This window comes from Xyrauchen texanus, chromosome 49 (genome assembly GCF_025860055.1).
Source record: "Xyrauchen texanus isolate HMW12.3.18 chromosome 49, RBS_HiC_50CHRs, whole genome shotgun sequence".
NCBI classification, from domain to species: domain Eukaryota; kingdom Metazoa; phylum Chordata; class Actinopteri; order Cypriniformes; family Catostomidae; genus Xyrauchen; species Xyrauchen texanus.
The window spans coordinates 21,892,666-21,919,488 of record NC_068324.1 but is presented as its reverse complement, the minus strand read 5'-3'; the positions used below and the strand labels follow the sequence as shown (position 1 = coordinate 21,919,488).

At 36.4% G+C, this 26,823-nt stretch overlaps 1 protein-coding gene and 1 long non-coding RNA gene across 2 annotated transcripts; one reads left to right on the top strand and one right to left on the bottom strand.

The window, feature by feature from the left end:
* Window positions 1-810: 810 nt before the first annotated feature.
* urahb (urate (5-hydroxyiso-) hydrolase b) lies at window positions 811-4,025 on the bottom strand. The gene is made up of 4 exons (XM_052123330.1): window positions 3,886-4,025; window positions 3,465-3,608; window positions 3,081-3,216; window positions 811-2,954 (listed from the first exon to the last, which is right to left on the bottom strand). The coding sequence occupies exons 2-4, from the start codon at window positions 3,599-3,601 to the stop codon at window positions 2,865-2,867; spliced, it is 363 nt and encodes a 120-aa protein (XP_051979290.1). The 5' UTR covers window positions 3,602-3,608; window positions 3,886-4,025; the 3' UTR covers window positions 811-2,864.
* Window positions 4,026-13,352: 9,327 nt separating this feature from the next.
* Window positions 13,353-20,331, top strand: LOC127640756 (uncharacterized). Its single transcript, XR_007970127.1, has 4 exons — window positions 13,353-13,448; window positions 14,326-14,399; window positions 16,740-16,946; window positions 20,255-20,331. It is a non-coding gene; the product is annotated as an uncharacterized LOC127640756 (long non-coding RNA).
* The last annotated feature ends 6,492 nt before the right edge of the window (window positions 20,332-26,823 follow it).

The following is a 26,823-nucleotide window of genomic DNA, read 5'->3' as shown; positions in this document are numbered from 1 at the left end:
ATGCACAGTCTACATGAAAATATCCTGTTTAGGCACACAAATCTTACCAATCCCTAGAAATATGATTCTGGTGATTTACAGTGTACTTTTGGAAAAACTATTACACAAAACACTTTGATATTAGACCACATCAATATATAACAGTTCAGCAATCACTTGATTCACTGTGAAAAATCTGTTTGAAATGTTTGTCCTTGAAAATGTTGCATTGTTGATTGCTGAGATGTCCTTTTACAGCCTTTGTTTCTATGGATAAAAGTGATGAAGTGAATTAACATATTTTCTTCACTTTGTACACTGTAAAACCTACTGTTATCATTACTGGACTTTCTTTTTTTTTATGTCAGGTTTTGGGCTCATAACTAAGTTCCTTGATCTTAATTTTCTTAAAATACATACATACATAAATACAGATTTTAAGTGTTAATAACTCAAAAAAAAAAAAAAATAATAATAATAATAATTATGTTTCCTTCAAAGGTAAAAGGGAACAAATAGGGACATTTAAATAGATGTTATTAAAATGTCATAGTTTTTAGCTCTATTGTTATTATTTTAGTTGTTTTGTTGCAAATAGTTGTTTTGTATGATGTCACCATTAGGGAAATCTGTGTCCCCTTTGGTCAAGTTGGACCCTGTTCACATTCACACAATTTCAGTTCTACTTGTCCATGTTCAATTGAAATACAGGTGTTTTTGCATTACTGTGGAGAAATAAGTTATTTAATGTCTGACCAAGAATCAGTTATAATCTTCATTATTAAAGCTGTTGTATTGTATGGTCTAAAATTAAGTCCATTCAATTGAAATGTTTTTTTGTTATCCATTTGTTATCAATTTTAAAGAAAATATACATATTCAGATGTATTTATCATAGAAAACAGTACATGGATAATGCAAAACAACCCCCAAGGTGACTGCCCGCAACCCAAACCCCAAAAATGTATCTTTATACAAAAACCACTTCAATAATCTACACATCAGTTAAGCAAGCCATTAAAAAGTGGGGTATGCATATATCTGGATTCAATTTCAATTATTAAATTGAAATGACAAATTTTAAATAGTACATCTGAATTAAGTCTACTTGTGTCTAGTTACCTAACCTTAAATAGTTAAGTTCCTTCTACATGAACACAAAGTTAAGTGAACTTAATTACACAAGGTTTTGGAGATATCAATACTTAATTCAATTGAGGCAATGAGTTTACTCAGCCAATTGATTAGAATCAACTCTTTAGAGTTTTCAGTGTAGTCACAAATACGTGGCTTGACTGTCTTCCTTTGGGTTTAATGAACAAAGAAAACAAAGATAAGCAGCAGATTAGAATAACCAGGACATGAATTAGACCAGAGCAAGTCAAACATTTCCACTGCACCAGAAATGTTTAATACAGCTTGACAGTATATTGTTGAAGAACAGTTTTTAGTGACCTCTACTAGTATATGAAATGTAAGAAATAAATAGCTGTTTATCCCTTCTTTCTAGTGCTGTGTTTGAGTCCACCTTACAGTCAGAATAAATATAATATACAATACATTATATTTATCTTAGTGTTTATACATTTAGTTGCAATATGTATAATTCTCTGTAATATTTTTACTAATCAAATTAAGATCATTCGAAAATTAGGCTTAAATAATAATAATAATTTAAAAACACTGCTTGAAGTAATTTCCTGGACCTTATATTTAGAAATAAACACGATGGTCCTGTTTGGAATGGCATACAACCATACTGCTCTATAGACTTTCTATATATATATATATGGTAGAAGTAGTATAAGTCATAGTATTCCTGCTTTGGAGTTTACTTTTTAAAGTAAGTTGCCATTTACAAGAATAGTATACAAAACTCTTACTATTTCTACAGTTTGCGCTGCAGTATGTACTTAACCTTCCATTTTACATCTTTCTGACCCATTATGTGATTTGACTTCCACAGAATTTAAAAAACTGAACTAAAAATGCAGTCAAAAATATTCTGCATTTTGATACGGATCGCTGAATTAAAGGGATAGTACACCCAATTTAATACTCATAATTTAATGCCATCCCAGATGTGTAAGACTTTCTTTCTTCTGCTGAAAACAAATTAAGATTTTTAGAAGAATATTTCAGCTCTGTAGGTCCATACAATGCAAGTGAATGGTGACCAGAATTTTGTAGCTCTAAAAATCGCATAAAGGAAACATGAAAGTTAACCATATGACTCCAGTGTTAAAATCCATATAGTCAGAAGCAATATAATAAGTGTGGGTGAGAAACAGATACAAATTTAAATCCTTGTTTTATGCTACCACTTTAAATTTCACTTTCAGATGTGAATGTGAAACTAAACAGGCACCACATGTGACTTTCAGTAAAAATGAAAGTGGAGATTTAGAGTAATAAAAAAAGACTTACATTTTACATCTCTGTTTCTCACCCTGTTTCTATTATATAACTTCTTAAAACATGGGTTTAACCACTGGAGTCTTATGGATTACTTTTACGCTAACTTTATGTGATTTTTGGAGCTTCAGAGAATTAGTCAAAATTCACTTGCATTGTATGGACCGACAGAGCTGAAATGTTATTCTGAAAATCGTATTATGTGTTCAGCAGAAGAAAGAAAGTCAGACACATCTGGAATGACATGAGGGTGAGTAAATGATGAGAGAATTTCCATTTTTGGGTGAACTTTCCCTTTAAACATGGTAACATGTTAGAACAATGTAGCATTGCTTGTACTGCTGTTTGTAATATTTATTCTTGTAATAATATGTAATGTTCACATACTATTTAAAAATAGTAAGCAGTTTGCAGCATACACTGCACAGTATGCAGATAGTAGTTGATTTGCTAGAATGAAGAGCTGCTCACTAGCTCCCCCTGTAGGTGCTGTATGAGTATCTGCTGAGGAGCAATGGCAGATGGAAGCTCTGTTCAGCATCAGTTATTGTGAAGACAATCTAAACAAAGAAGAAACCCACAGTTCAGTGTCATGTCTGGGTGCGTTTTGTATAATAATGCATTATAATCCAATTTAGATTGCATCACTATAGTCTCTTCCATCAATATGAGTCTCTCTTTCGCACCTCAACATATGGGTAAAAGCTGGCCTGTCCCAAACTCTCCCAGTACTGGCCCGTCTCAAACCGCATCTTATACATTCCTGGAGTGAAAGCATCGCTGGTTATTAGTCCTGGACAGCGGCCATCTGCATTTGTGGTTCTGAAATGATAAATGATGCACTTTTAAACACAATGACATCCGGTCTGTAGTAAAGCAATTTCCATTGGGACATTGTGCATAACAGTCATTTTACCACAGGTAAGGGGTGTACTAAGTGAGCAAAGAAATTAAAAATGTCCCCATTACATGGGATAATTCATTGTCCATTATACAGCCCTCCCATATGTTGGATTATTTATCTAATCTACATTTATACCAGGATAATACATTGCAATTGTTCTACCCACCCGACAGTTACGAGGTTCCAGATGGTCATGTGGGGGTCCAGGCGGTGCAAACTGAGGGCCATCCTGGCAGCAGGGACCCCATCCCCTGTGTTCAACACATGAGTAGTGAGAGGACCGCTGTCTTTCAATAGACTCATAGTTGTTCTAAAAAAAACAACAACAAAAAACATTCAGATTCATATTTAAAATAGATGTGCCACAAGATAAAGTTGATTCATAGAAATGAGAGAGGATTTATTATGAATTGATTAAAACTAATCAAAAGCAACATAGAGTGCATGACAGCGTAAACACGCACACATCTGATAATTTATTCAATATGATGCACACAATTCACTGCTTACTGAAACAGCCCCTTCATGCAATTATATTGAATAGTGAACATTGATAATTAGCTGTAAGAAGATATTTAAGTTCTTACCTGCACTGAAGTCAGTGTCATCTGGCTGTGTGCTGTCTTTTAAATGAGGATGATCTGGACTTGGCACTGTTTGATTAGTGTTTCAATGAGTTAATCAACTAAAACAAGCCAGCGTCTACACACAGGGTTAATATTTAAGCGGGGACTTGATAATAATATTGTATAGTGTCATGTAAAGGAAATTTGGTGAACATATAAAAACTAAAAGTAAAGACTATTAACTTAAATCTACATAACTTGAGGTTTTGGTCTTTAAAAGAAATTATAAAGGTGATAAAATGAATGCTAAATCTTGCTAGAGCGAGTCAGTGGACTTTGATCTCTAGTTACATGTTTGATTTGGTTCATTGTGTCAAAGAGTTACTACAAGAGCAACACTACACTCTAGTTAACTCTAGTCAACATAAACAATACACATTTTCACTCGGTCTCAACACCATCACATCAAACTACCACATGATTTAATCATTTTTAAACATGGGGAAGGTGCTGGCATTGCATATGTCAAACAATAAAATTATTACAATAAAGTATGTAAAATTAAAAAATGTAGTTAATTAATATTCTGGGTTATAATCAAGCACAGAACAGTTAACAGTCATTGTTTCAGTATTTTTATTTAGAATTGAAATGCAACAAAATGATGCAACCAAATGAATGAAACATGTAATAATATCTTCACAGTACTGTATTAAAAAAGAGTTAAGAAACATGCAGCAGAAAACCATTTTACCATTTTATGATTTACATAAAATAAATGTTTCTACATTTTTATATATATATGCAATGTGCTTTTTTTCTGTAACACTTTACAATAAGATTCTGTTTGCTTACATTAGTTAACTATATTAGTTAACAAATAAACAATGAGAAATACTTTTAAAGCATTTACTAATCATGGTTCATGTTAATTTCAAGATATACTAATAAAAAAACATTTTTATGAAAAGTTGTAGTTGTATGTATGTAAGGGATAATATAGAGTCAGCCAGTTGTTATCGCAAAATGAACCCCGACAGGGTGATCAGGACCCCGATTGGAAGTGGACTGTACATTATCCCACTTATGACATGGTTACTAACAAACTAAATAAATACATGAACATAAAATATGAATTTGCATTGAAATTATGTAATTATGTGAGAAGAAATAAATAGCTGAAGAGCAGAAATCCACCTACGTTTGTGTTGGATTACTGTTGGTGTTTATTTTGTAATTAATGAATGTCTGACTGACATTATGTATCTTATTACAAGAACACTTGCCAAATAAATAAATGGACATGAAACATTGATTTGAGTTGAAATTATTTTACTATCTTACTTGTAGAGATCGCACAGTGATCCAAAATATAGTAGAGATGACTCACAGAACCCAGATGAGCGGTCTGATACGTGGATGTGCGGATGTTACTGAGAAATATCAGACAGCTAGATGGTGCCATTGGCCAATCAGAATGGGGTATAACAGAGAGACCTGTCATAATATTAGTTAATGCACTTAACTAACATGAACCATCAATTAAATGTTTTTTTTTTAAGAAACTAACATTAACCAAGATTAATAAATGCTGTGATATTATAGTGTTCAGTTACTGGTTAATGATATTTAATGCATTTACTAATGTTAATAAATGGAACCTTATTGTAAAGTGTAACCACTTTTTCAGATGTAATCCTGATCATTGGCCATTTTTAGAATATCCACATTGGTCATTAAACATGCCTGGTTGGTTGACACCACGTAGTCCCCCAAATAAAAAATAAAAAATTGGTCAGGCCCTCCTGGCCCTGGTCCTGTCATATGGGGGCCAAATTAGTCCAAATTAAATCATTAAATAATTAATTAAACATTCAATTAAATTATTAATTATATAATGGAATACTGAAATAAAACTTTGGTTGTTTTTTCATGTTATATTACATTATATATAATATGAAGCACAAGCTTTGTGTCTTTTCATTTTTAGGGTTTCGAGTCACGACTATCAGCATGTCACTCAAAGACAGTGGGCGTTAATTTGTGAAAATGAAAAGACTTGAAGCTCATGCTTAAATGACAAATCAACCTAAAAATAATGTTAAAATGAAAATATGCAAACTAGTGCAAAAATGAAAGGGACATTTATTTATTTATTTCGTGATTTCAAAGTTTTATTTTAACAATGTCATATTTAATGATTTATTAAAATATTTACACATTTATTTAATTTTGAGTAAATTATTGGCACTTCATACTGTCAACACAATAAACATTCTAATAAATATTGAATAAATACCTGTTAATTCATATTTTAAAAAAAATCTGTTTACAAATATGGTTTAGTGAATTTTAATGTTATATCTATTTAATTTCAGCAGTTTTATGTACAGTACATTTATTGGCTTCAGCCATAAATAACCCATATCAGTCTGCCACTACCAGGCAAACACAACCAAGAAGTCAGTGTGTTTATGCAGGATATTTGCAATCACATGGTGTATCTCTGTGTGGTCACCTGCTTCCATATTATCCTGATCAAGAATCCTATCAGTATTCTACTGACCGACATCCTAGAATAACATTAAATGTCATCATGAACAAACCATTAGCAGTGCCTGATGACAGACAATTTCAGTTTGTTTTGGTCTGTTCAGACAGCCAAATTCAAATTCAATGATCAGTCCATCATTTAACAGCTGAACACACGATGATACAAGCTGATATATTGAAGTCATTCAGCTCTGGGGTCATGTTCGGTTTATATGACAATTTCAGCAGATCAAAGCTGAGGTGGAAATTATCCAAACATCTCTTTACACTATCAATACAGATCCTGTGACTTTCCCCAAAATAACGTGATATCTGCAATTGCAATCTGTTAGAAAGAACAAAAGAAAATTTAGACCAAAAAATAAAAATGAAAGACTTACTGTCTTGTCAAATGACTGACTTACAGCTTACTGACTAGTAAGGTCAGTTTAATTAATAAAAGCATATACTTTTGATTCCAGATTTTGCCTGCTTACCTGAAAATCAGTCTTTACATGTAGAACAAATCTGATTGACTAACCTAGCAAACACATACAGTATATAAACATATGCAGATAACAAACAAGGAACTGTTATAAAACATTAAAAATATAATATAGTATAACCCCAATTCCGAAAAAGTTGGGACAGTATGTCAAATGCTAATAAAAACAAAAAGGGATGATTTGTATATTATATTCACCATTTACTATATTGAAAGTACTACAACTACACAGTATATGATGATTTTCCAATCATTTCAAATCAGATGATTGCAACACACTCCAAAAAAGTTGGGTCAGTTGAGCGTTTACCACAGTGTAATATCACCATTTCCTCTAATAACACTTATTAAGCATTTAGGCACCGAAGACACAATTTTGTTACGGAATTTTTCCCCCGTTCATCCATTATGTAAGTCTTTAGCTGCAAATTGTATGGGTACTTCGTTGCCATATGTTTGCTTCATAATGCGCCACACATTCTCAATTGGAGATGGTCAGGTCTGCACCCACACTCTCTGCTACACAGCCATGCACTTGTAATCCGGTCAGTATGTGGTTTGAAGAAGAAAATGCAGGGATGTCCTTGGAAAAGACGGTGTTGGATGGCAGTATATGTTGCTCCAAAATTTTTACATATCTGTCTGCATTCATGGCGTTCTCACACTTGTGCAAGTTACCCATGCCATAGACACTGGCACACCCCTGAACCATACAGACACTGGCTTTTGGACCTGATACTGATAAAAGTTTGGATGGTCCTTTTCCTCTTTGGCCCGGATAACACAACAATTTTGTTTATCAAAAACTATTTGAAATGTGGACTCATCGGACCTAGAAACACAGTTCCACTGTACTACTTTCCATCTATGTTGAGACTGAGCCCAGAAAAGTCGGCAGCACTTCTGGACAGTGTTGATGTATGACTTCTGCTTTACACAGTAAATTCTTAACTTGCATCTGCGGATGAAGCGGCGAGTGGTGTTGACTAACAAAGATTTACTAAAGTTTTCCCAAGCCCATGTTCATGAAATCCTTTACAGATGAATGATGTTTTTATAAGATAACGTCTGAGGGATCAGAGAACACACACATTCAGAAGTGGTTTTCGTTTTGTCCTTTACACACAGAGATATGACCATATTCCTTGAATCTTTTAATGATATTGTGCACTGTAGAGGGTGAAATGTCCAAAATCCTTCCAGTTTGTCTTTGGGGAACATTGTTCTCAATGTGCTGGATTATTTGCTAAAGAATCTGTTGGTAAATTGACAAGTCTTGAATGATCCTTGCTCTTGAAGGTCTAGGCTGTTTTTGGAGGCTCCTTATCACTGGCACACCAGTTTAACATCTCCTGTTTCACAACGTCTTGTTATTTTAACTCAGCAAATTGTTATTAGTCTTAAATTGCCCCTGTCTCAACTATTTTGGAGTGTGTTGCAAACTTCTGATATGAAATTACTGTACATTAAAAAAACCAAAATAAAAAAAACCAATGAAATTCACAAGAAAAATCATCTTCTTGTGGTGAATAACACCCTTGTAAAGGGTGGTTATAATTTACAAATCACTCCTTTTTGTTCTTATTAGCATTTGACATACTGTCCTAACTTGTTGTTGTTTAATATAATATAATATAATATAATATAATATAATATAATATAATATAATATAATATAATATAATATAATATAATATAATATAATATGACACAGAAATGTATGGTAACCACACTCTAAAATACAATTGTTACAGCAGTTGTATTGTAAAATAATACTATATTAATAAGGGATTTCATAATCATTCTAATTTCTTTTTTTGGATGACTGGTTGCTAATGCCAAGTTTTAGAGTAATAACTGAAAACACATCAGTTTACCTGCATATGCTTTAGTTGACAAAACTTATAAAACTTATTTATAAATTTTCTTTTCTTTTTATTCATTTGAATATTGTTTTTAATTACAAATGTATTTCTTTTTATTTCCTTATGGATTTGATGTTAAATGATTATTTATTTTCTCTTTTGCTTTATTTTGCCCATGTAAAGCACTTTGAATTATTGAATATTAAATGTGGGTAACACATTAATATTCCCATTGTTAAAGGTTCATAAAGAGGTTCATTAATGACTAATAAGTCTTTTACAAATGCACTACAAATCATTGATATGAGGTTCTAACAATATAAATAAAAAGGGCAACTTTCAGGCAATACTTGCCAAATAGTGTGCCGTTTAACCTCACATGTTATAAATTCTAAATAACATTATTTATTCAACATTAGTAACCTATGGAAATGTATCTTAGTGTAAGGTGGATGCCTATGAAGCATTTATTAAGGAGTTGAGAACATTATAAACCTATACATAAAGTTGAGTATGGTTTAATGCAGCAGTGGCTCGTTAGAGGAGGCAAGGGAGGCTCAGCATCCACAAAAATGTATTCATAATCAAGGCTGTTTCTAGGAATAGGTGAACTAGGCGGTCATCTAAGGTGCCACCTGCTGGGAGGGCACCAAAGAGGAGGCCTCTGCCATTTCTCCACAATGAATTAGTAGCCATTAATAAACCCATTCATAACCAATTAACAAAGGTAACATTAATGTAAAGTGTTACCGAAATGTGCTATATAAATAAACTTGCCTTGCCTAACAATAACTTTATTAGATATGATATTTCAGTAAAATTTGTAAAAGGGCAGATTTGATTTAAACATACAGTATAATAGATTTAATCCCAGCTCATGATCACTTGATTAATTACATTATTCCTCATTTGTTGAGTAAGAGAGTTGAGCATCAGTCATTGTGTGTGTGTGTATTTACATGCTGTCTGTCTACATCACAGCTCTCTGCGCTATGTGGACAATGTGTCTCTAGGTCTGTCCTCAGGGGAGGAGGGCTACGGGACGACCCGTCCACACTGCTAACAGAGCCATGGAGCGGAGAGGATTCCGCACAGCCTCCTGATATTAAACAAACACATGCAGTTAAATGACATGTGACATGAGATGAAGGGCAGAAAGCTTTGTGTTCCAGTATGATGAATGATTGAATGTAGTACCAGACGGCTCTTGGCTTTGTGGGTCCATCTGCTCTAGACTGTCCAGAAGTTCATCTATTTGTAATTTAATCATTGTCAGTTCTTTCTTAATGCACAACAACTCCTCCATTCTTACTGTAGAGAGAGAAAGAACAGGTCACAGTTATGGAACAATAATTCTAGCTTTAGTTCCTTTAGATTTTTACTTGTTTAAATGTTAAAGGAAAATGAAATACCATTTACTTAACATTATCAACAAGCTACCAATACTAAAGATTTGTTAGTACACCCAAGGGAAAGTACACCCAAAAATGAAAATTCTCTCATCATTTACTCACTCTCATGCCATTCCAGATGTGTATGACTTTTTTTCATCTGCTGAACACAAATTAAGATTTTTAGAAGAATATTTCAGCTCTGTAGGTCCATACAATGCAAGTGAATGGGTGCCAAAATTTTAAGCTCCACAAATCAAATAAGTCAATACAAAAGTAATCCATAAGACTCCAGTGGTTAAATCAATGTCTTCAGAAGTGATATGATGTGTGAGAAACAGATCACGTTCACATTCTTCTTCTTGTGTTTTTGGTGATTCACATTCTTCATGCATATCGACCCCTACTGGGCAAGGATAAGAATAACTAGCAAAAAAGGACTAAAATATTGATCTGTTTCTCTCCCAAACCTTTTTGGAGCTTCAAAATTTTGGCATCCTTTCACTTGCATTGTATGGACCAATAGAGCTGAAATATTCTTCTAAAAATCTTTATTTGTGTTCTGCAGAAGAAAGAAATTCATTCACATCTGGGATGGTATGAGGGTTAGTAAATGATGAGACAATTTTCATTTTTGAGTGAACTTTCCCTTTAATTATAAGTAATTGAATCGACTCACTATATGCACTATATTTTATGTCTTCTAAAGCAATTGTGTTACAGTTTAACTCAATTTAAGGAGCTGATATGTAATCAAATATACTTTGAAATGTCGATAACATCAAACCTCATTGGTTCTCATCACTTTGTTAATATGATTTCAGAGTTATTAACAACTTAAATTTTGTTCTGTTCATCACACAGAGAGATCATGTGGCTTCAGAAGACTTGGACTATAGTACATGACATTACTTTTTTGTTTATACAGGGGACTTACAGGTTTGGAGCGACATTAGGGTAGGTAAATAATGCCAAAGTTTTCACTTTTCAAGAGACATCTTTCACAGGCCAATCCCTTCGTAAGCCCTTACACCAACAGCTTTTCTAAAATAATGTCTTTAATGATTGAGACTTCAATTCAACCCCTCTTCCACAGTGTGTTTGACCAACCAAACAATACCCTCCAATCCCAACTGGGTAAAAAAGCTCATTCCCGCTTTGCAGCAGCCATTAAAAAACTGTTTGACCTCGCAGCTAAAAAGGTAAACTCGTTGCACTGTTATCCGCTCGCTTTAAAAACTATTAAGGCTTGTAATAAAGGACTATAAACACTTCTTATTGGTTATGCACTATTAATTTGCTATAATTGCTTTCGGTGATGGACTAGATTTGATTACGGAGGAGCTGTTCCATTGCAGAGAGTGGATTTTAATGATGGAACCATCTGGAGTTTGACAGCAGAGGTGCACTTGCAAAAAGCACAATAAACACCAACACACATCTGTGGAGTACTAAACATCATTAGAAATACATATGCATAAACTGACATAGCAAGAGTGTCCAATGCCAAATACATACGTTTAGCAAGTATGCAACGAAATGCAAATACATGGTGCCATTGTATATACTTTACGTGCATTTTTGCATAGTCACAGACCTCAGGGGACGATAGAGTTACCTTTAAATTTCAGAACACACAAATCAGAACACGATTCACGAAGTCAAGATTGCTTAGCTAAAATAATTTGGTCAAAGTCAACATGAAATCCAAATTTACCATATTTATTTTATTAGCACACATTCCAGATTGTGTTGTGTGCACATTATTCTAAATAAAGTTGCACTGAAGCCCATAAGTTCCATGTTATGCCACTGAAAGAACTGATTCATTTACAAACAAACACTAGTTTGACAGTATGATAACAGTGCAGAGTGGGCAGATGTGCTTGATGCTTTGGCTTCTTTTGGAATGTCTAACTGGCCATTTTTTGTCTAAAATGTAAGTTATTCCAATTTAATTACTTGGTTTGTCAATCAATTAAAACTTTTTATTATATTAATTACATACAATGTAAAATAATTAATCAAATGAATTACAATTAATCACATTTATCAATATTTGATGGGAAAGGCCCTCAAATAAATGTAATGTAATATAAACAAAACATAACAATTCAAATAACAATTAAAAATGCAATATATAGGGCCTATAATAAAAATAATAATTCAGATATTCAGATTGAAATATATTGCATTATTGTGGCTGACGAGTGAAGCATTGATTACACAAAATAAAAGGTGGCTTTAGTTTATTTTGTGTGTTTGTCAAATATCATTGAACATAAGCCTACAGTCGACAGCAATCCTTTTTGCAATGGAGTTGCAATCAGTTTCACAGTAGACAGTATTGCATTCCATGTTCATATGAATCAGACGGACACTTTAACCCTTGAGCAACCTTCGGGACATTTTGGTATTTTTAATGGGTTTTTTTGTTAATGCCAATGGCATAAATTTTGCCAAAGGTGTGTATTTTTGGGGGAATTTTGATATTTCAGCCTCAGTTCATAAAATACATCTATAACACACTGTGTATACAAAATAGTTACGCTCAGGACCTTCAGGACAAAAATGTCCCCATTAAAACAGCAATATTTGATCCCGGTGCCATTAAAGCATAAAATCATGAATTCTATGATATGATACTTTCATTCTGAGCCCTGGCTTCAAAATGTAAATCTTTTATATTTTCCACCAGATGGCACCATTTTTCTCATGTATACCCTATGGAGCAAATACATGCTTTTTACCTATTTTCTGTATTATAGACCACTGCAGAACAATTTAATAAATGATGCAGGTAAAATTGTGTGTGTGTGTGTGTGTGTGTGTGTGTGTGTGTGTGTGTGTGTGTGTGTGTGTGTGTGTGTGTGTGTGTGTGGTTTATGAGACCAATTTTCAGGTTTACACACCAGCATTACGAGGCCATTCGGTTTAGGAGACCACTTTTGATGGTCTCGTAATTCGGGGAATTTAAATTGTTATAATTATTGCATAATAATAATTTAAAGCATTATTAATAGATGTATGATTACTACATTACTGGTTTTATTAATTCATATTGCTATTTGAATGTGATAAACATCCCCACGCTTTTTATGACCTTTACAAATATGGACCTTTTAAACCATGATGTGTATGCGTGAACTTTGAACAGTGCCTCTGTAGGTGGGAATTGGTATTGCATTTTACGGATGATTCGAGAAGATTCGCCGCGTTTGGAGAGGTGTGGATATTAACATCGGAGCTGCAACAGTTCTTCAGCATCATGGAATTTAGCGAAAACTGAAATGTAAGCCCTTTGTATTTTATATTTTGTACATTTAATGAAAACTGTGTCTGATAGCCTCAGTGGAGTTTAAATAGCTTTACGACTTATTTCATTACTCAGTTAAGATTACTCGTAACCAATGAAATACTATCATGAGTGTCACTGCAGTGAGTTAGCTTCTAACTTCACCTGCTTGTACACACTTGTTGATTTATCAGTTTATCATAAACGTGTCAACAAGAATACTTTCTGCTGTTGGCGTTGGTTATGGAGCCGAAAGGGGCAAACCAACTATAAGTTAAAAAAGCACTCCGTTTAAAACTCCAAACGATTCCCAATTATCTGAAACTAGCGATAATATTGTTACTCTGTTTTCTGTGTGTGTTATTTTGGGCCAAAGCTAAAGCAATGCGTTATTAGTATTATACTGCATCATACTGCGTGTTCATATGGAAAACAACAGATTATTTATGTATTTTATTTTTTTGATAACATGTAAAAAAATGAATGATATATTAGTGTCAGTGATGGGTGGAAACATCTCGACGTTTTATCTTAATGTTTTTGATTAGTTATTTCATTTTTCTTTTGGACTTTTCCAATCTCATTAGAAAATGTACTTTTCTATGTTTATGTGTTGTTTATATTATTTAAGTGGTACAGTTCAAATGCTAACATTTATGATTTCTTAATTAGTGATCATAAAAAGTAAAAACTGTATCAAATAATAAAAAGTACTATTAGACAAACTGTTTTGGTTAACCGATTCCCATTGCTTTATGTGTTTTATTTTAAATACATAGTTTTGCATATTAATTTGGCACACAATGTAATTTCAGAGTTTGTTTACTGCTTGTTTACCATTACTGCCATTAAAAGTTGTGTTTTTTTTTAATAGGGCGAGGTGTATTTGCAAAAGACTTTATTTTGAAAGGTTCATTCATTCTTGAATCCAGAGGAATCTTGTATAAGGTATCAGAATCCAATAATTTTGGTACAGCATTAAATGAATACACAAACATCTTCATACAGAGAAATGATTACTGGGGCCGGTTGCACCAGCTGTGCGTAACTTCAAACTTAGCCTAGTTGTGGTGTAAATTGGCACTTAGTCACAATTTATGCACTAATAAATATTTGAGCATTGCACCATTAATCTTAGGTATGACGTAACCCTACATATAAACTAAATATTTACGGCAGACTCTGACCAGGAGTAATGGATGAAATAAAAAAGCAGACTCATTTAATGACATCAATGAGCTCATGTTTTGATTGACAGGCATCAGCCCTTTCGACATATATGATGGTGTTTACACTCATTTACGTGAGAGAGAAAAAATCGTATTTTTAAACAGCTCTTAAGCATGAAACCATTCTAACGGTGTAGTTTTCAGGATGCATCACCCGGTGTGAAGTTTCAAAATATACAAAATATATAAGAAATTCAAATGTTTCCAGCCTGTTGTAATAGTATTTATTTATTATACAGTTCCTATATATTGTTATTTACACAGGGAAAATATACTATTTATTAAATCTACTATTATTATGTATTGTATTTTAATGGTTATATAATTTATTACAGCTGACAGTTACGTGAACATCAACCGTAATAAGATCAAATTGAAGTTAACGGCTATGCATCACTTTACGGAGCGCTTACAACCTACTAGTGAAGTCTTGCCTTAAGAACAGGTGGATCAACCAAATTAAGCACCGACTTAGTTACAAACTAACTAGTAGTTACTAGGGTTGCAGCGGTATACCTGTTTCACGGTATTCCACGGTTTGAAGATGGACGGTTATCATACCATGTGATTTGCTTATCTACGGTATTGAGAAAAAAATGCAACCGGACGGAGAGTCTCACCTGCGCGTGCGCATCTTCTTTCCTTCTCGACTGTCTGTCAGACTCGTCAACTTGCGCCACACACATGCAGCGGATGTCAGAGAGAAGCGAGGCGAGGGGTCTGACATGAGTGTGTGAGTTAAAGCAGTGTTTCTCAACTGGTCTATTCGGACTGGGACAGCAGGGAAAGAAAAATGCCATGGTTCTCCCAAGTGATCGACTATTTAAGACTGCCGAGGCACATTTAATGATGATCTCGCAAAAAGCTAAAGGCTTCTCATCTGCACTTTCGCACCAGTGTAACGATCTCGCAATCATGATCTGCTCTTCTCTCTGGCAGGCGCGTGCAACAACTGGGCTTCCCTCGATATTGCGGAGCACAGACATCAAAACTGATGTGACCAATTTTAATTCTAGCGAGAGTTTTCTAGTTTAAAGTGTTATGGAGATTGTCAATTTGAACCTCTCAACATTAGCAACCCAGACATGCCAAACAGCACTGAGGAGGAAAAGAGTAACACTGTGCTCTGCGGAGAGAGGGGAGAGAAACTTCCTGTAGATTTTGACATCAACAACAGAATTAATGTCACTTGATGCGTGTCCTTATACTGGAGAACCATGAGCAAAACTATACAATATAAAAGGAAATGCAACCCAAGATACATTAAATACAGGTTATGTTTAATCTATGGCAGGTTGACACTTGATTTCCAATATAAAATCTGTCCTGAAGCAAAACCAGTTGAGAAACACTGAGTTAAAGGAACAGACACGAGCAGTCTGGCCTCACTGTCGTGCACCTACAGTATATATTAACTGTTAATAATCAGAGGACATTACTTTAAAAGCTCACACAGCTGATGTTATTTTTCATTTAGTAGTTCATTTAACATGCAAACTAACATGTTATAGTTACATGCTATTTTTTTCATGTTTATAATTCTGTTCATTATAGTTCTGTTAGCTTTCTTATTTTTTCTATTTGTTTATTTTTAAAAGGGAGACTTTTTTACACTTCAATAAAATAAATGGTTTCAAGTTTCAATTATAATAAAGTGTTTGCTCAAAAATAAATAAATACATAAAATAACCCTTCTGTTTTCACTGATAATAGTAATTGTGTAATAGCGTATACCGTGATACTGTGAAACCGTGATATTTTCTGAGAAGGTTATCATACCATGAAAATCTCATACCGTTGCAACCCTACTAGTTACTAAGCCCTTAGTGTAAAATTTACGTCCCAACTTACGAGAGAACTTACGCACAGCTGGTGCAACCCTGCCCTGGTGAGTAGCCTGTATTGTACTGTATGTTAGCCCATGTGCATCTTTTGAAATGAAGCCAAATAACACATGCAGATATCTGGGGCAGGCTGACATGCTTCCTAAAGATGTGTTCTGTTCTAGAGCTTAATTTTTGTTAACAATTTTAACAGTTGATTTTTATGACCCCTTTAGCATTGATGCTTCAAGCATTGACAGATCACTTGGGAGACTAGTGAATGATGATCAGAAACCCAATGCAAAGATGAAAAAGAAGTGGATGGTATGCCTCATCTTTTTTTATTGGCCATTATGGATGGAAGGGAAGTTCGAGAGATTACTTATGACTATGGAGGTGTTGACTTGCCATGACATTCCTGCCATGCACAGGAAATGTCCAAGGTAGAGTACCACTGACTTTTATTGAATAAAGTATTTTTAATAGTGAGTAGTAGTGTTGTCACGGTACCAAAATTTCAGTAGTCAGAACCAATACCAGTGAAATTTCACAGTACTTGATACCATTTTCGGTACCAAACAAAAACATGTTAATAAACAACACTCTTTTATTAACAAAGTCTACAAAACATTAGCAGCAGAACTAGGAACAGAAATATGCCATTGAGCAACACTTTAATTTAAATACAGTGGGTACGGAAAGTATTCAGACCCCCTTCAATTTTTCACTCTTTGTTATATTGCAGCCATTTGCGAAAATCATTTAAGTTCATTTTTTTTCCTCATTATTGTACACACAGCACCCCATATTGACAGAAAAACACAGAATTGTTGACATTTTTGCACATTTATTAAAAAAGAAAAACTGAAATATCACATGGTCCTAAGTATTCAGACCCTTTGCTGTGACACTCATATATTTAACTCAGGTGCTGTCCATTTCTTCTGATCATCCTTGAGATGGTTCTACACCTTCAATTGAGTCCAGCTGTGTTTGATTATACTGATTGGACTTGATTAGGAAGGCCACACACCTGTCTATATAAGACCTTACAGCTCACAGTGCATGTCAGAGCAAATGAGAATCATGAGGTCAAAGGAACTGCCTGAGGAGCTCAGAGACAGAATTGTGGCAAGGCACAGATCTGGCCAAGGTTACAAAAAAATGTCTGCTGCCCTTAAGGTTCATAAGAGCACAGTGGCCTCCATAATCCTTAAATGGAAGACGTTTGGGACGACCAGAACCCTTCCTAGAGCTGGCCGTCCGGCCAAACTGAGCTATCGGGGGAGAAGAGCCTTGGTGAGAGAGGTAAAGAAGAACCCAAAGATCACTGTGGCTGAGCTCCAGAGATGCAGTCGGGAGATGGGAGAAAGTTGTAGTAAGTCAACCATCACTGCAGCCATCCACCAGTCGGGGCTTTATGGCAGAGTGGCGCGACGGAAGCCTCCCCTCAGTGCAAGACAAATGAAAGCCCGCATGGAGTTTGCTAAAAAACACCTGAAGGACTCCAAGATGGTGATAAATAAGATTCTCTGGTCTGATGAGACCAAGATAGAACTTTTTGGCCTTAATTCTAAGCGGTATGTGTGGAGAAAACCAGGCACTGCTCATCACCTGTCCAATACAGTCTCAACAGTGAAGCATGGTGGTGGCAGCATCATGCTGTGGGGAAGTTTTTCAGCTGCAGGGACAGGACGACTGGTTGCAATCGAGGGAAAGATGAATGCGGCCAAGTACAGGGATATCCTGGACGAAAACCTTCTCCAGAGTGCTCTGGACCTCAGACTGGGCCGAAGGTTCACCTTCCAACAAGACAATAACGGAGTGGCTTCACAACAACTCCGTGACTGTTCTTGAATGGCCCAGCCAGAGCCCTGACTTAAACCCTATTGAGCATCTCTGGAGAGACCTGAAAATGGCTGTCCACCAACGTTTACCATCCAACCTGACAGAACTGGAGAGGATCTGCAAGGAGGAATGGCAGAGGATACCCAAATCCAGATGTGAAAAACTTGTTGCATCTTTCCCAAAAAGACTCATGGCTGTATTAGATCAAAAGGGTGCTTCTACTAAATACTGAACAAAGGGTCTGGATACTTAGGACCATGTGATATTTCAGTTTTTCTTTTTTAATAAATGTGCAAAAATGTCAACAATTCTGTGTTTTTCTGTCAATATGGGGTGCTGTGTGTGTACAATAATGAGGGAAAAAAATGAACTTAAATGATTTTAGCAAATGGCTGCAATATAACAAAGAGTGAAAAATGTAAGGGGGTCTGAATACTTTCCGTACCACTGTATATTATTTTTTAATTATAACAAAACTGAACAATGTATGCTTAAGCTTCAACTTTTGCAACTTTTAATTTGTTTTTACCATGTACTAAAAAACAAAGCCTAAATAAACAAACATACAATAGAATGAATAAAAAACAATTTCCAAACTAATGTCCAAAGAAGTGCTCTCTTATTAATAAAGCTGCATATTGCCAATTTTCTTCATGATAAGAAATGCACAGTGACATATATAGATATTATGATTAAATAAGTTCTAATCTATCTGCATTAAGCGTCCTCGCTCGAGGGATATGTGTCCTTAGATCGGGACATTCGCGCAACTCATAGAAGAGGCACCGACCACACAGAGAAATGCCAGTTTCTGAGTTTATGGTTATTAACATGACCTGCTTCTGTATTATTTGAACTTTAATAAAGCAATAACACATTAAATATAACTGCATTTAAGATGTAACGCCGGGATGTTTCCTTTAAAGAGTTCCGCCTCTGCTTATTCCACAACGGTACATGCTTCTGAATGTACTTTAATAATTCCCTAATATTTTGGGATCTACATAAAATAAACTGTGAAAGTTTCGAGTGCATCTGGACTGATCTGTGTAATTCTTCCTCCGTCAGGCGTGAATTGTTGCTCTCACGCGATATCGTTACAGTTTAATGTGATTTCATGTTACGTTAAATGAGATCAAACGACTATTCAACAACGAACATTTTTCTCGTCAATTTTGTATTTTCGACAATGTCGATAATGTCGACTAAACGTTTCAGCCCTAATGCAAATGATAATATGCTTTTAAACTAACCTGCTTTAGTTGCTTGAATAAATTCGTCTGTCTGTCTTTCACGTGCTTTATTAAGTTTGATGTGTTTCCTCCTTTCGTCAGAAAATTGCGAAAGCAGTGTTTACAAAAAGGTTTTTGCTGATTTATGATGTTTCCCTTTTTCATCAGCCTCAAATCCAAAGAATTTCCAAACCTGCTTTTTCCACTTTTCATTTCGACATGATTCAGTTGAGACTCCGCAGCAGCTTTGCTTGTCGTCATCTTTTGCTTGTTGCGAGCGTTCCCGCCTCTGCATTGGTACCGGGTAGACCCGGTACCTTCAGAAATTCTGGTATCGTAAATAATTTTTGCTTTGAGCACCGACTTGGTACCGGGGTACCGGTATTTTTGATAACACTAGTGAGTAGTGTTGAATGCATAGAATCTCTCTCACTCCCCCAGCCTCCCATGGCTCCAGCTACTGTCCAGGACCACACCATCCCTTCAAACTATGGTGCTGTCAAAATTAATGACAATCAATTCTAAAAGTTGTATTCATTCCTACCAAATGTGTCAAATTCTGTGTTTGTAGAAAACTGTATTTCTGTAGCAAATAATTCCATTGAGATAACTTTGTTGTCTCTCTTTTGTTCCCCTCTCTCTTTGTTTCTCTCTTTCTGCCTCTCCATCAGACCATGGCTCCAGCTACATTCCAGAACCAAGTCGTCTCTCCCACTGCCCCTCCTGAAGAGGTTTGGCAATACATTTGTCAACTTAGTTTGACACACATGAAGTGCTTTAACATGATCTGAAATGAGAGTATCTTATTGCTACTGTATGTGACTAAGCAGTACGCTGCGGTTTTGTAACCCTTGTGTGTGTTTGTGTATGCTTACTCATGGTTAATGAAGCCATACATTTGGTATATGAGGACCCAATTTGGGATGAAACATTGTGAAGCCATAGTGTACTGCTTAGTCACATACAGTCGCCATATTCGGTCCTCTTATACCAAATCATGTCCTCATAAACCATGAGTAAGCACACACACTAAACACACACAGGTGTTATGCAGACATAGTGTACTGTTTAGTCACATACAGTCACCATATTCGGTCCTCATATACCAAATCATGTCCTCATAAACCATGAGTAAGCACACACACTAAACACACACAAGTGTTATGCTGCGACAGTGTGCTGTTTAGTCACACAGTCGCCATATTCGGTCCTCATATACCAAATCATGTCCTCATAAACCATGAGTAAGCACACACTAAACACACACAAGTGTTATGCAGACATAGTGTGCTGTTTACTCACATACAGTCGCCATATTCGGTCCTCATATACCAAATCATGTCCTCATAAACCATGAGTAAGCACACACACTAAACACACACAAGTGTTATGCAGCGACAGTGTACTGTTTAGTCACATACAGTCGCCATATTCAGTCCTCATATACCAAATCATGTCCTCATAAACCATGAGTAAGCACACACACTAAACACACACAAGTGTTATGCAGCCATAGTGTACTGCTTAGTCACATACAGTCACCATATTCGGTCCTCATATACCAAATCATGTCCTCATAAACCATGAGTAAGCACACACACTAAACACACACAAGTGTTATGCAGCCATAGTGTACTGCTTAGTCACATACAGTCGCCATATTCGGTCCTCATATACGAAATCATGTCCTCATAAACCATGAGTCATCACACACTAAACACACACAAGTGTTATGCAGCCATAGTGTACCGCTTAGTCACACAGTCGCCATATTCGGTCCTCATATACCAAATCATGTCCTCATAAACCATGAGTAAGCACACACACTAAACACACACAGGTGTTATGCAGATATAGTGTACTGTTTAGTCACATACAGTCACCATATTCGGTCCTCATATACCAAATCATGTCCTCATAAACCATGAGTAAGCACACACACTAAACACACACAGGTGTTATGCAGACATAGTGTACTGTTTAGTCACATACAGTCACCATATTCGGTCCTCATATACCAAATCATGTCCTCATAAACCATGAGTAAACACACACAAGTGTTATGCTGCGACAGTGTGCTGTTTAGTCACACAGTCGCCATATTCGGTCCTCATATACCAAATCATGTCCTCATAAACCATGAGTAAGCACACACTAAACACACACAAGTGTTATGCAGACATAGTGTGCTGTTTACTCACATACAGTCGCCATATTCGGTCCTCATATACCAAATCATGTCCTCATAAACCATGAGTAAGCACACACACAAGTGTTATGCAGCGACAGTGTACTGTTTAGTCACATACAGTCGCCATATTCAGTCCTCATATACCAAATCATGTCCTCATAAACCATGAGTAAGCACACACACTAAACACACACAAGTGTTATGCAGCCATAGTGTACTGCTTAGTCACATACAGTCACCATATTCGGTCCTCATATACCAAATCATGTCCTCATAAACCATGAGTAAGCACACACACTAAACACACACAAGTGTTATGCAGCCATAGTGTACTGCTTAGTCACATACAGTCGCCATATTCGGTCCTCATATACGAAATCATGTCCTCATAAACCATGAGTCATCACACACTAAACACACACAAGTGTTATGCAGCCATAGTGTACCGCTTAGTCACACAGTCGCCATATTCGGTCCTCATATACCAAATCATGTCCTCATAAACCATGAGTAAGCACACACACTAAACACACACAGGTGTTATGCAGCCATAGTGTACTGCTTAGTCACATACAGTCGCCATATTCGGTCCTCATATACGAAATCATGTCCTCATAAACCATGAGTAATCACACACTAAACACACACAAGTGTTATGCAGCCATAGTGTACTGCTTAGTCACACAGTCGCCATATTCGGTCCTCATATACCAAATCATGTCCTCATAAACCATGAGTAAGCACACACACTAAACACACACAGGTGTTATGCAGATATAGTGTACTGTTTAGTCACATACAGTCACCATATTCGGTCCTCATATACCAAATCATGTCCTCATAAACCATGAGTAAGCACACACACTAAACACACACAGGTGTTATGCAGACATAGTGTACTGCTTAGTCACATACAGTCGCCATATTCGGTCCTCTTATACCAAATCATGTCCTCATAAACCATGAGTAAGCACACACACTAAACACGCACAAGTGTTATGCTGCGACAGTGTGCTGTTTAGTCACACAGTCGCCATATTCGGTCCTCATATACCAAATCATGTCCTCATAAACCATGAGTAAGCACACACTAAACACACACAAGTGTTATGCAGACATAGTGTGCTGTTTACTCACATACAGTCGCCATATTCGGTCCTCATATACCAAATCATGTCCTCATAAACCATGAGTAAGCGCACACACTAAACACACACAAGTTTTATGCAGCGACAGTGTACTGTTTAGTCACATACAGTCGCCATATTCAGTCCTCATATACCAAATCATGTCCTCATAAACCATGAGTAAGCACACACACTAAACACACAAAAGTGTTGTGCAGCGACAGTGTACTGTTTAGTCACATACAGTCGCCATATTCAGTCCTCATATACCAAATCGTCCTCATAAACCATGAGTAAGCACACACACGAAACACACACAAGTGTTATGCAGACATAGTGTACTGCTTAGCCACATACAGTAGCCATATTCGGTCCTCATATACCAAATCATGTCCTCATAAACCATGAGTAAGCACACACAATAAACACACACAAGTGTTATGCAGACATAGTGTACTGCTTAGTCACATACAGTTGCCATATTCGGTCCTCATATACCAAATCATGTCCTCATAAACCATGAGTAATCACACACACTAAACACACACAAGTGTTATGCAGCCATAGTGTACTGCTTAGTCACATACAGTCACCATATTCGGTCCTCATATACCAAATCATGTCCTCATAAACCATGAGTAAGCACACACACTAAACACACACATGTGTTATGCAGCCATAGTGTACTGCTTAGTCACATACAGTCGCCATATTCGGTCCTCATATACGAAATCATGTCCTCATAAACCATGAGTAATCACACACTAAACACACACAAGTGTTATGCAGCCATAGTGTACTGCTTAGTCACATACAGTCAGCCATATTCGGTCCTCATATACCAAATCATGTCCTCATAAACCATGAGTAAGCACACACACTAAACACACACAAGTGTTATGCAGCGACAGTGGACTGTTAAGTCACATACAGTCGCCATATTCGGTCCTCTTATACCAAATCATGTCCTCATAAACCATGAGTAAGCACACACACTAAACACACACAGGTGTTATGCAGACATAGTGTACTGTTTAGTCACATACAGTCACCATATTCGGTCCTCATATACCAAATCATGTCCTCATAAACCATGAGTAAGCACACACACTAAACACACACAAGTGTTATGCTGCGACAGTGTGCTGTTTAGTCACACAGTCGCCATATTCGGTCCTCATATACCAAATCATGTCCTCATAAACCATGAGTAAGCACACACTAAACACACACAAGTGTTATGCAGACATAGTGTGCTGTTTAGTCACATACAGTCGCCATATTCGGTCCCCATATACCAAATCATGTCCTCATAAACCATGAGTAAGCACACACACTAAACACACACAAGTGTTATGCAGCGACAGTGTACTGTTTAGTCACATACAGTCGCCATATTCAGTCCTCATATACCAAATCGTCCTCATAAACCATGAGTAAGCACACACACACTAAACACACACAAGTGTTATGCAGACATAGTGTACTGCTTAGCCACATACAGTAGCCATATTCGGTCCTCATATACCAAATCATGTCCTCATAAACCATGAGTAAGCACACACAATAAACACACACAAGTGTTATGCAGACATAGTGTACTGCTTAGTCACATTCAGTTGCCATATTCGGTCCTCATATACCAAATCATGTCCTCATAAACCATGAGTCATCACACACTAAACACACACAAGTGTTATGCAGCCATAGTGTACTGCTTAGTCACACAGTCGCCATATTCGGTCCTCATATACCAAATCATGTCCTCATAAACCATGAGTAAGCACACACACTAAACACACACAGGTGTTATGCAGATATAGTGTACTGTTTAGTCACATACAGTCACCATATTCGGTCCTCATGTACCAAATCATGTCCTCATAAACCATGAGTAAGCACACACACTAAACACACACAAGTGTTATGCAGCGACAGTGTACTGTTTAGTCACATACAGTCACCATATTCAGTCCTCATATACCAAATCATGTCCTCATAAACCATGAGTAAGCACACACACTAAACACACACAAGTGTTATGCAGACATAGTTTACTGCTTAGCCACATACAGTAGCCATATTCGGTCCTCATATACCAAATCATGTCCTCATAAACCATGAGTAAGCACACACAATAAACACACACAAGTGTTATGCAGACATAGTGTACTGCTTAGTCACATACGGTTGCCATATTCGGTCCTCATATATCAAATCATGTCCTCATAAACCATGAGTAATCACACACACTAAACACATACAAGTGTTATGCAGCCATAGTGTACTGCTTAGTCACATACAGTCACCATATTCGGTCCTCATATACCAAATCATGTCCTCATAAACCATGAGTAAGCACACACACTAAACACACACAAGTGTTATGCAGCCATAGTGTACTGCTTAGTCACATACAGTCGCCATATTCGGTCCTCATATACGAAATCATGTCCTCATAAACCATGAGTAATCACACACTAAACACACACAAGTGTTATGCAGCCATAGTGTACTGCTTAGTCACACAGTCGCAATATTCGGTCCTCATATACCAAATCATGTCCTCATAAACCATGAGTAAGCACACACACTAAACACACACAGGTGTTATGCAGATATAGTGTACTGTTTAGTCACATACAGTCACCATATTCGGTCCTCATATACCAAATCATGTCCTCATAAACCATGAGTAAGCACACACACTAAACACACACAGGTGTTATGCAGACATAGTGTACTGCTTAGTCACATACAGTCGCCATATTCGGTCCTCTTATACCAAATCATGTCCTCATAAACCATGAGTAAGCACACACACTAAACACGCACAAGTGTTATGCTGCGACAGTGTGCTGTTTAGTCACACAGTCGCCATATTCGGTCCTCATATACCAAATCATGTCCTCATAAACCATGAGTAAGCACACACAATAAACACACACAAGTGTTATGCAGACATAGTGTACTGCTTAGTCACATACAGTTGCCATATTCGGTCCTCATATACCAAATCATGTCCTCATAAACCATGAGTAATCACACACACTAAACACACACAAGTGTTATGCAGCCATAGTGTACTGCTTAGTCACATACAGTCACCATATTCGGTCCTCATATACCAAATCATGTCCTCATAAACCATGAGTAAGCACACACACTAAACACACACATGTGTTATGCAGCCATAGTGTACTGCTTAGTCACATACAGTCGCCATATTCGGTCCTCATATACGAAATCATGTCCTCATAAACCATGAGTAATCACACACTAAACACACACAAGTGTTATGCAGCCATAGTGTACTGCTTAGTCACATACAGTCGCCATATTCGGTCCTCATATACCAAATCATGTCCTCATAAACCATGAGTAAGCACACACACTAAACACACACAAGTGTTATGCAGCGACAGTGGACTGTTAAGTCACATACAGTCGCCATATTCGGTCCTCTTATACCAAATCATGTCCTCATAAACCATGAGTAAGCACACACACTAAACACACACAGGTGTTATGCAGACATAGTGTACTGTTTAGTCACATACAGTCACCATATTCGGTCCTCATATACCAAATCATGTCCTCATAAACCATGAGTAAGCACACACACTAAACACACACAAGTGTTATGCTGCGACAGTGTGCTGTTTAGTCACACAGTCGCCATATTCGGTCCTCATATACCAAATCATGTCCTCATAAACCATGAGTAAGCACACACTAAACACACACAAGTGTTATGCAGACATAGTGTGCTGTTTAGTCACATACAGTCGCCATATTCGGTCCCCATATACCAAATCATGTCCTCATAAACCATGAGTAAGCACACACACTAAACACACACAAGTGTTATGCAGCGACAGTGTACTGTTTAGTCACATACAGTCGCCATATTCAGTCCTCA

What these genes read in the sequence shown, in the direction of transcription:
- urahb (XM_052123330.1), bottom strand. Translation starts at nt 3,601, where the DNA reads ATGAGTCTATTGAAAGACAGCGGTCCTCTCACTACTCATGTGTTGAAC. An exon ending in TGGAACCTCGTAACTGTCGG is followed by an intron (nt 3,217 to 3,464) that starts GTGGGTAGAACA and finishes TTATCATTTCAG; the next exon opens with AACCACAAATGCAGATGGCC. An exon ending in GCTTTTACCCATATGTTGAG is followed by an intron (nt 2,955 to 3,080) that starts GTGCGAAAGAGA and finishes TTCTTTGTTTAG; the next exon opens with ATTGTCTTCACAATAACTGA.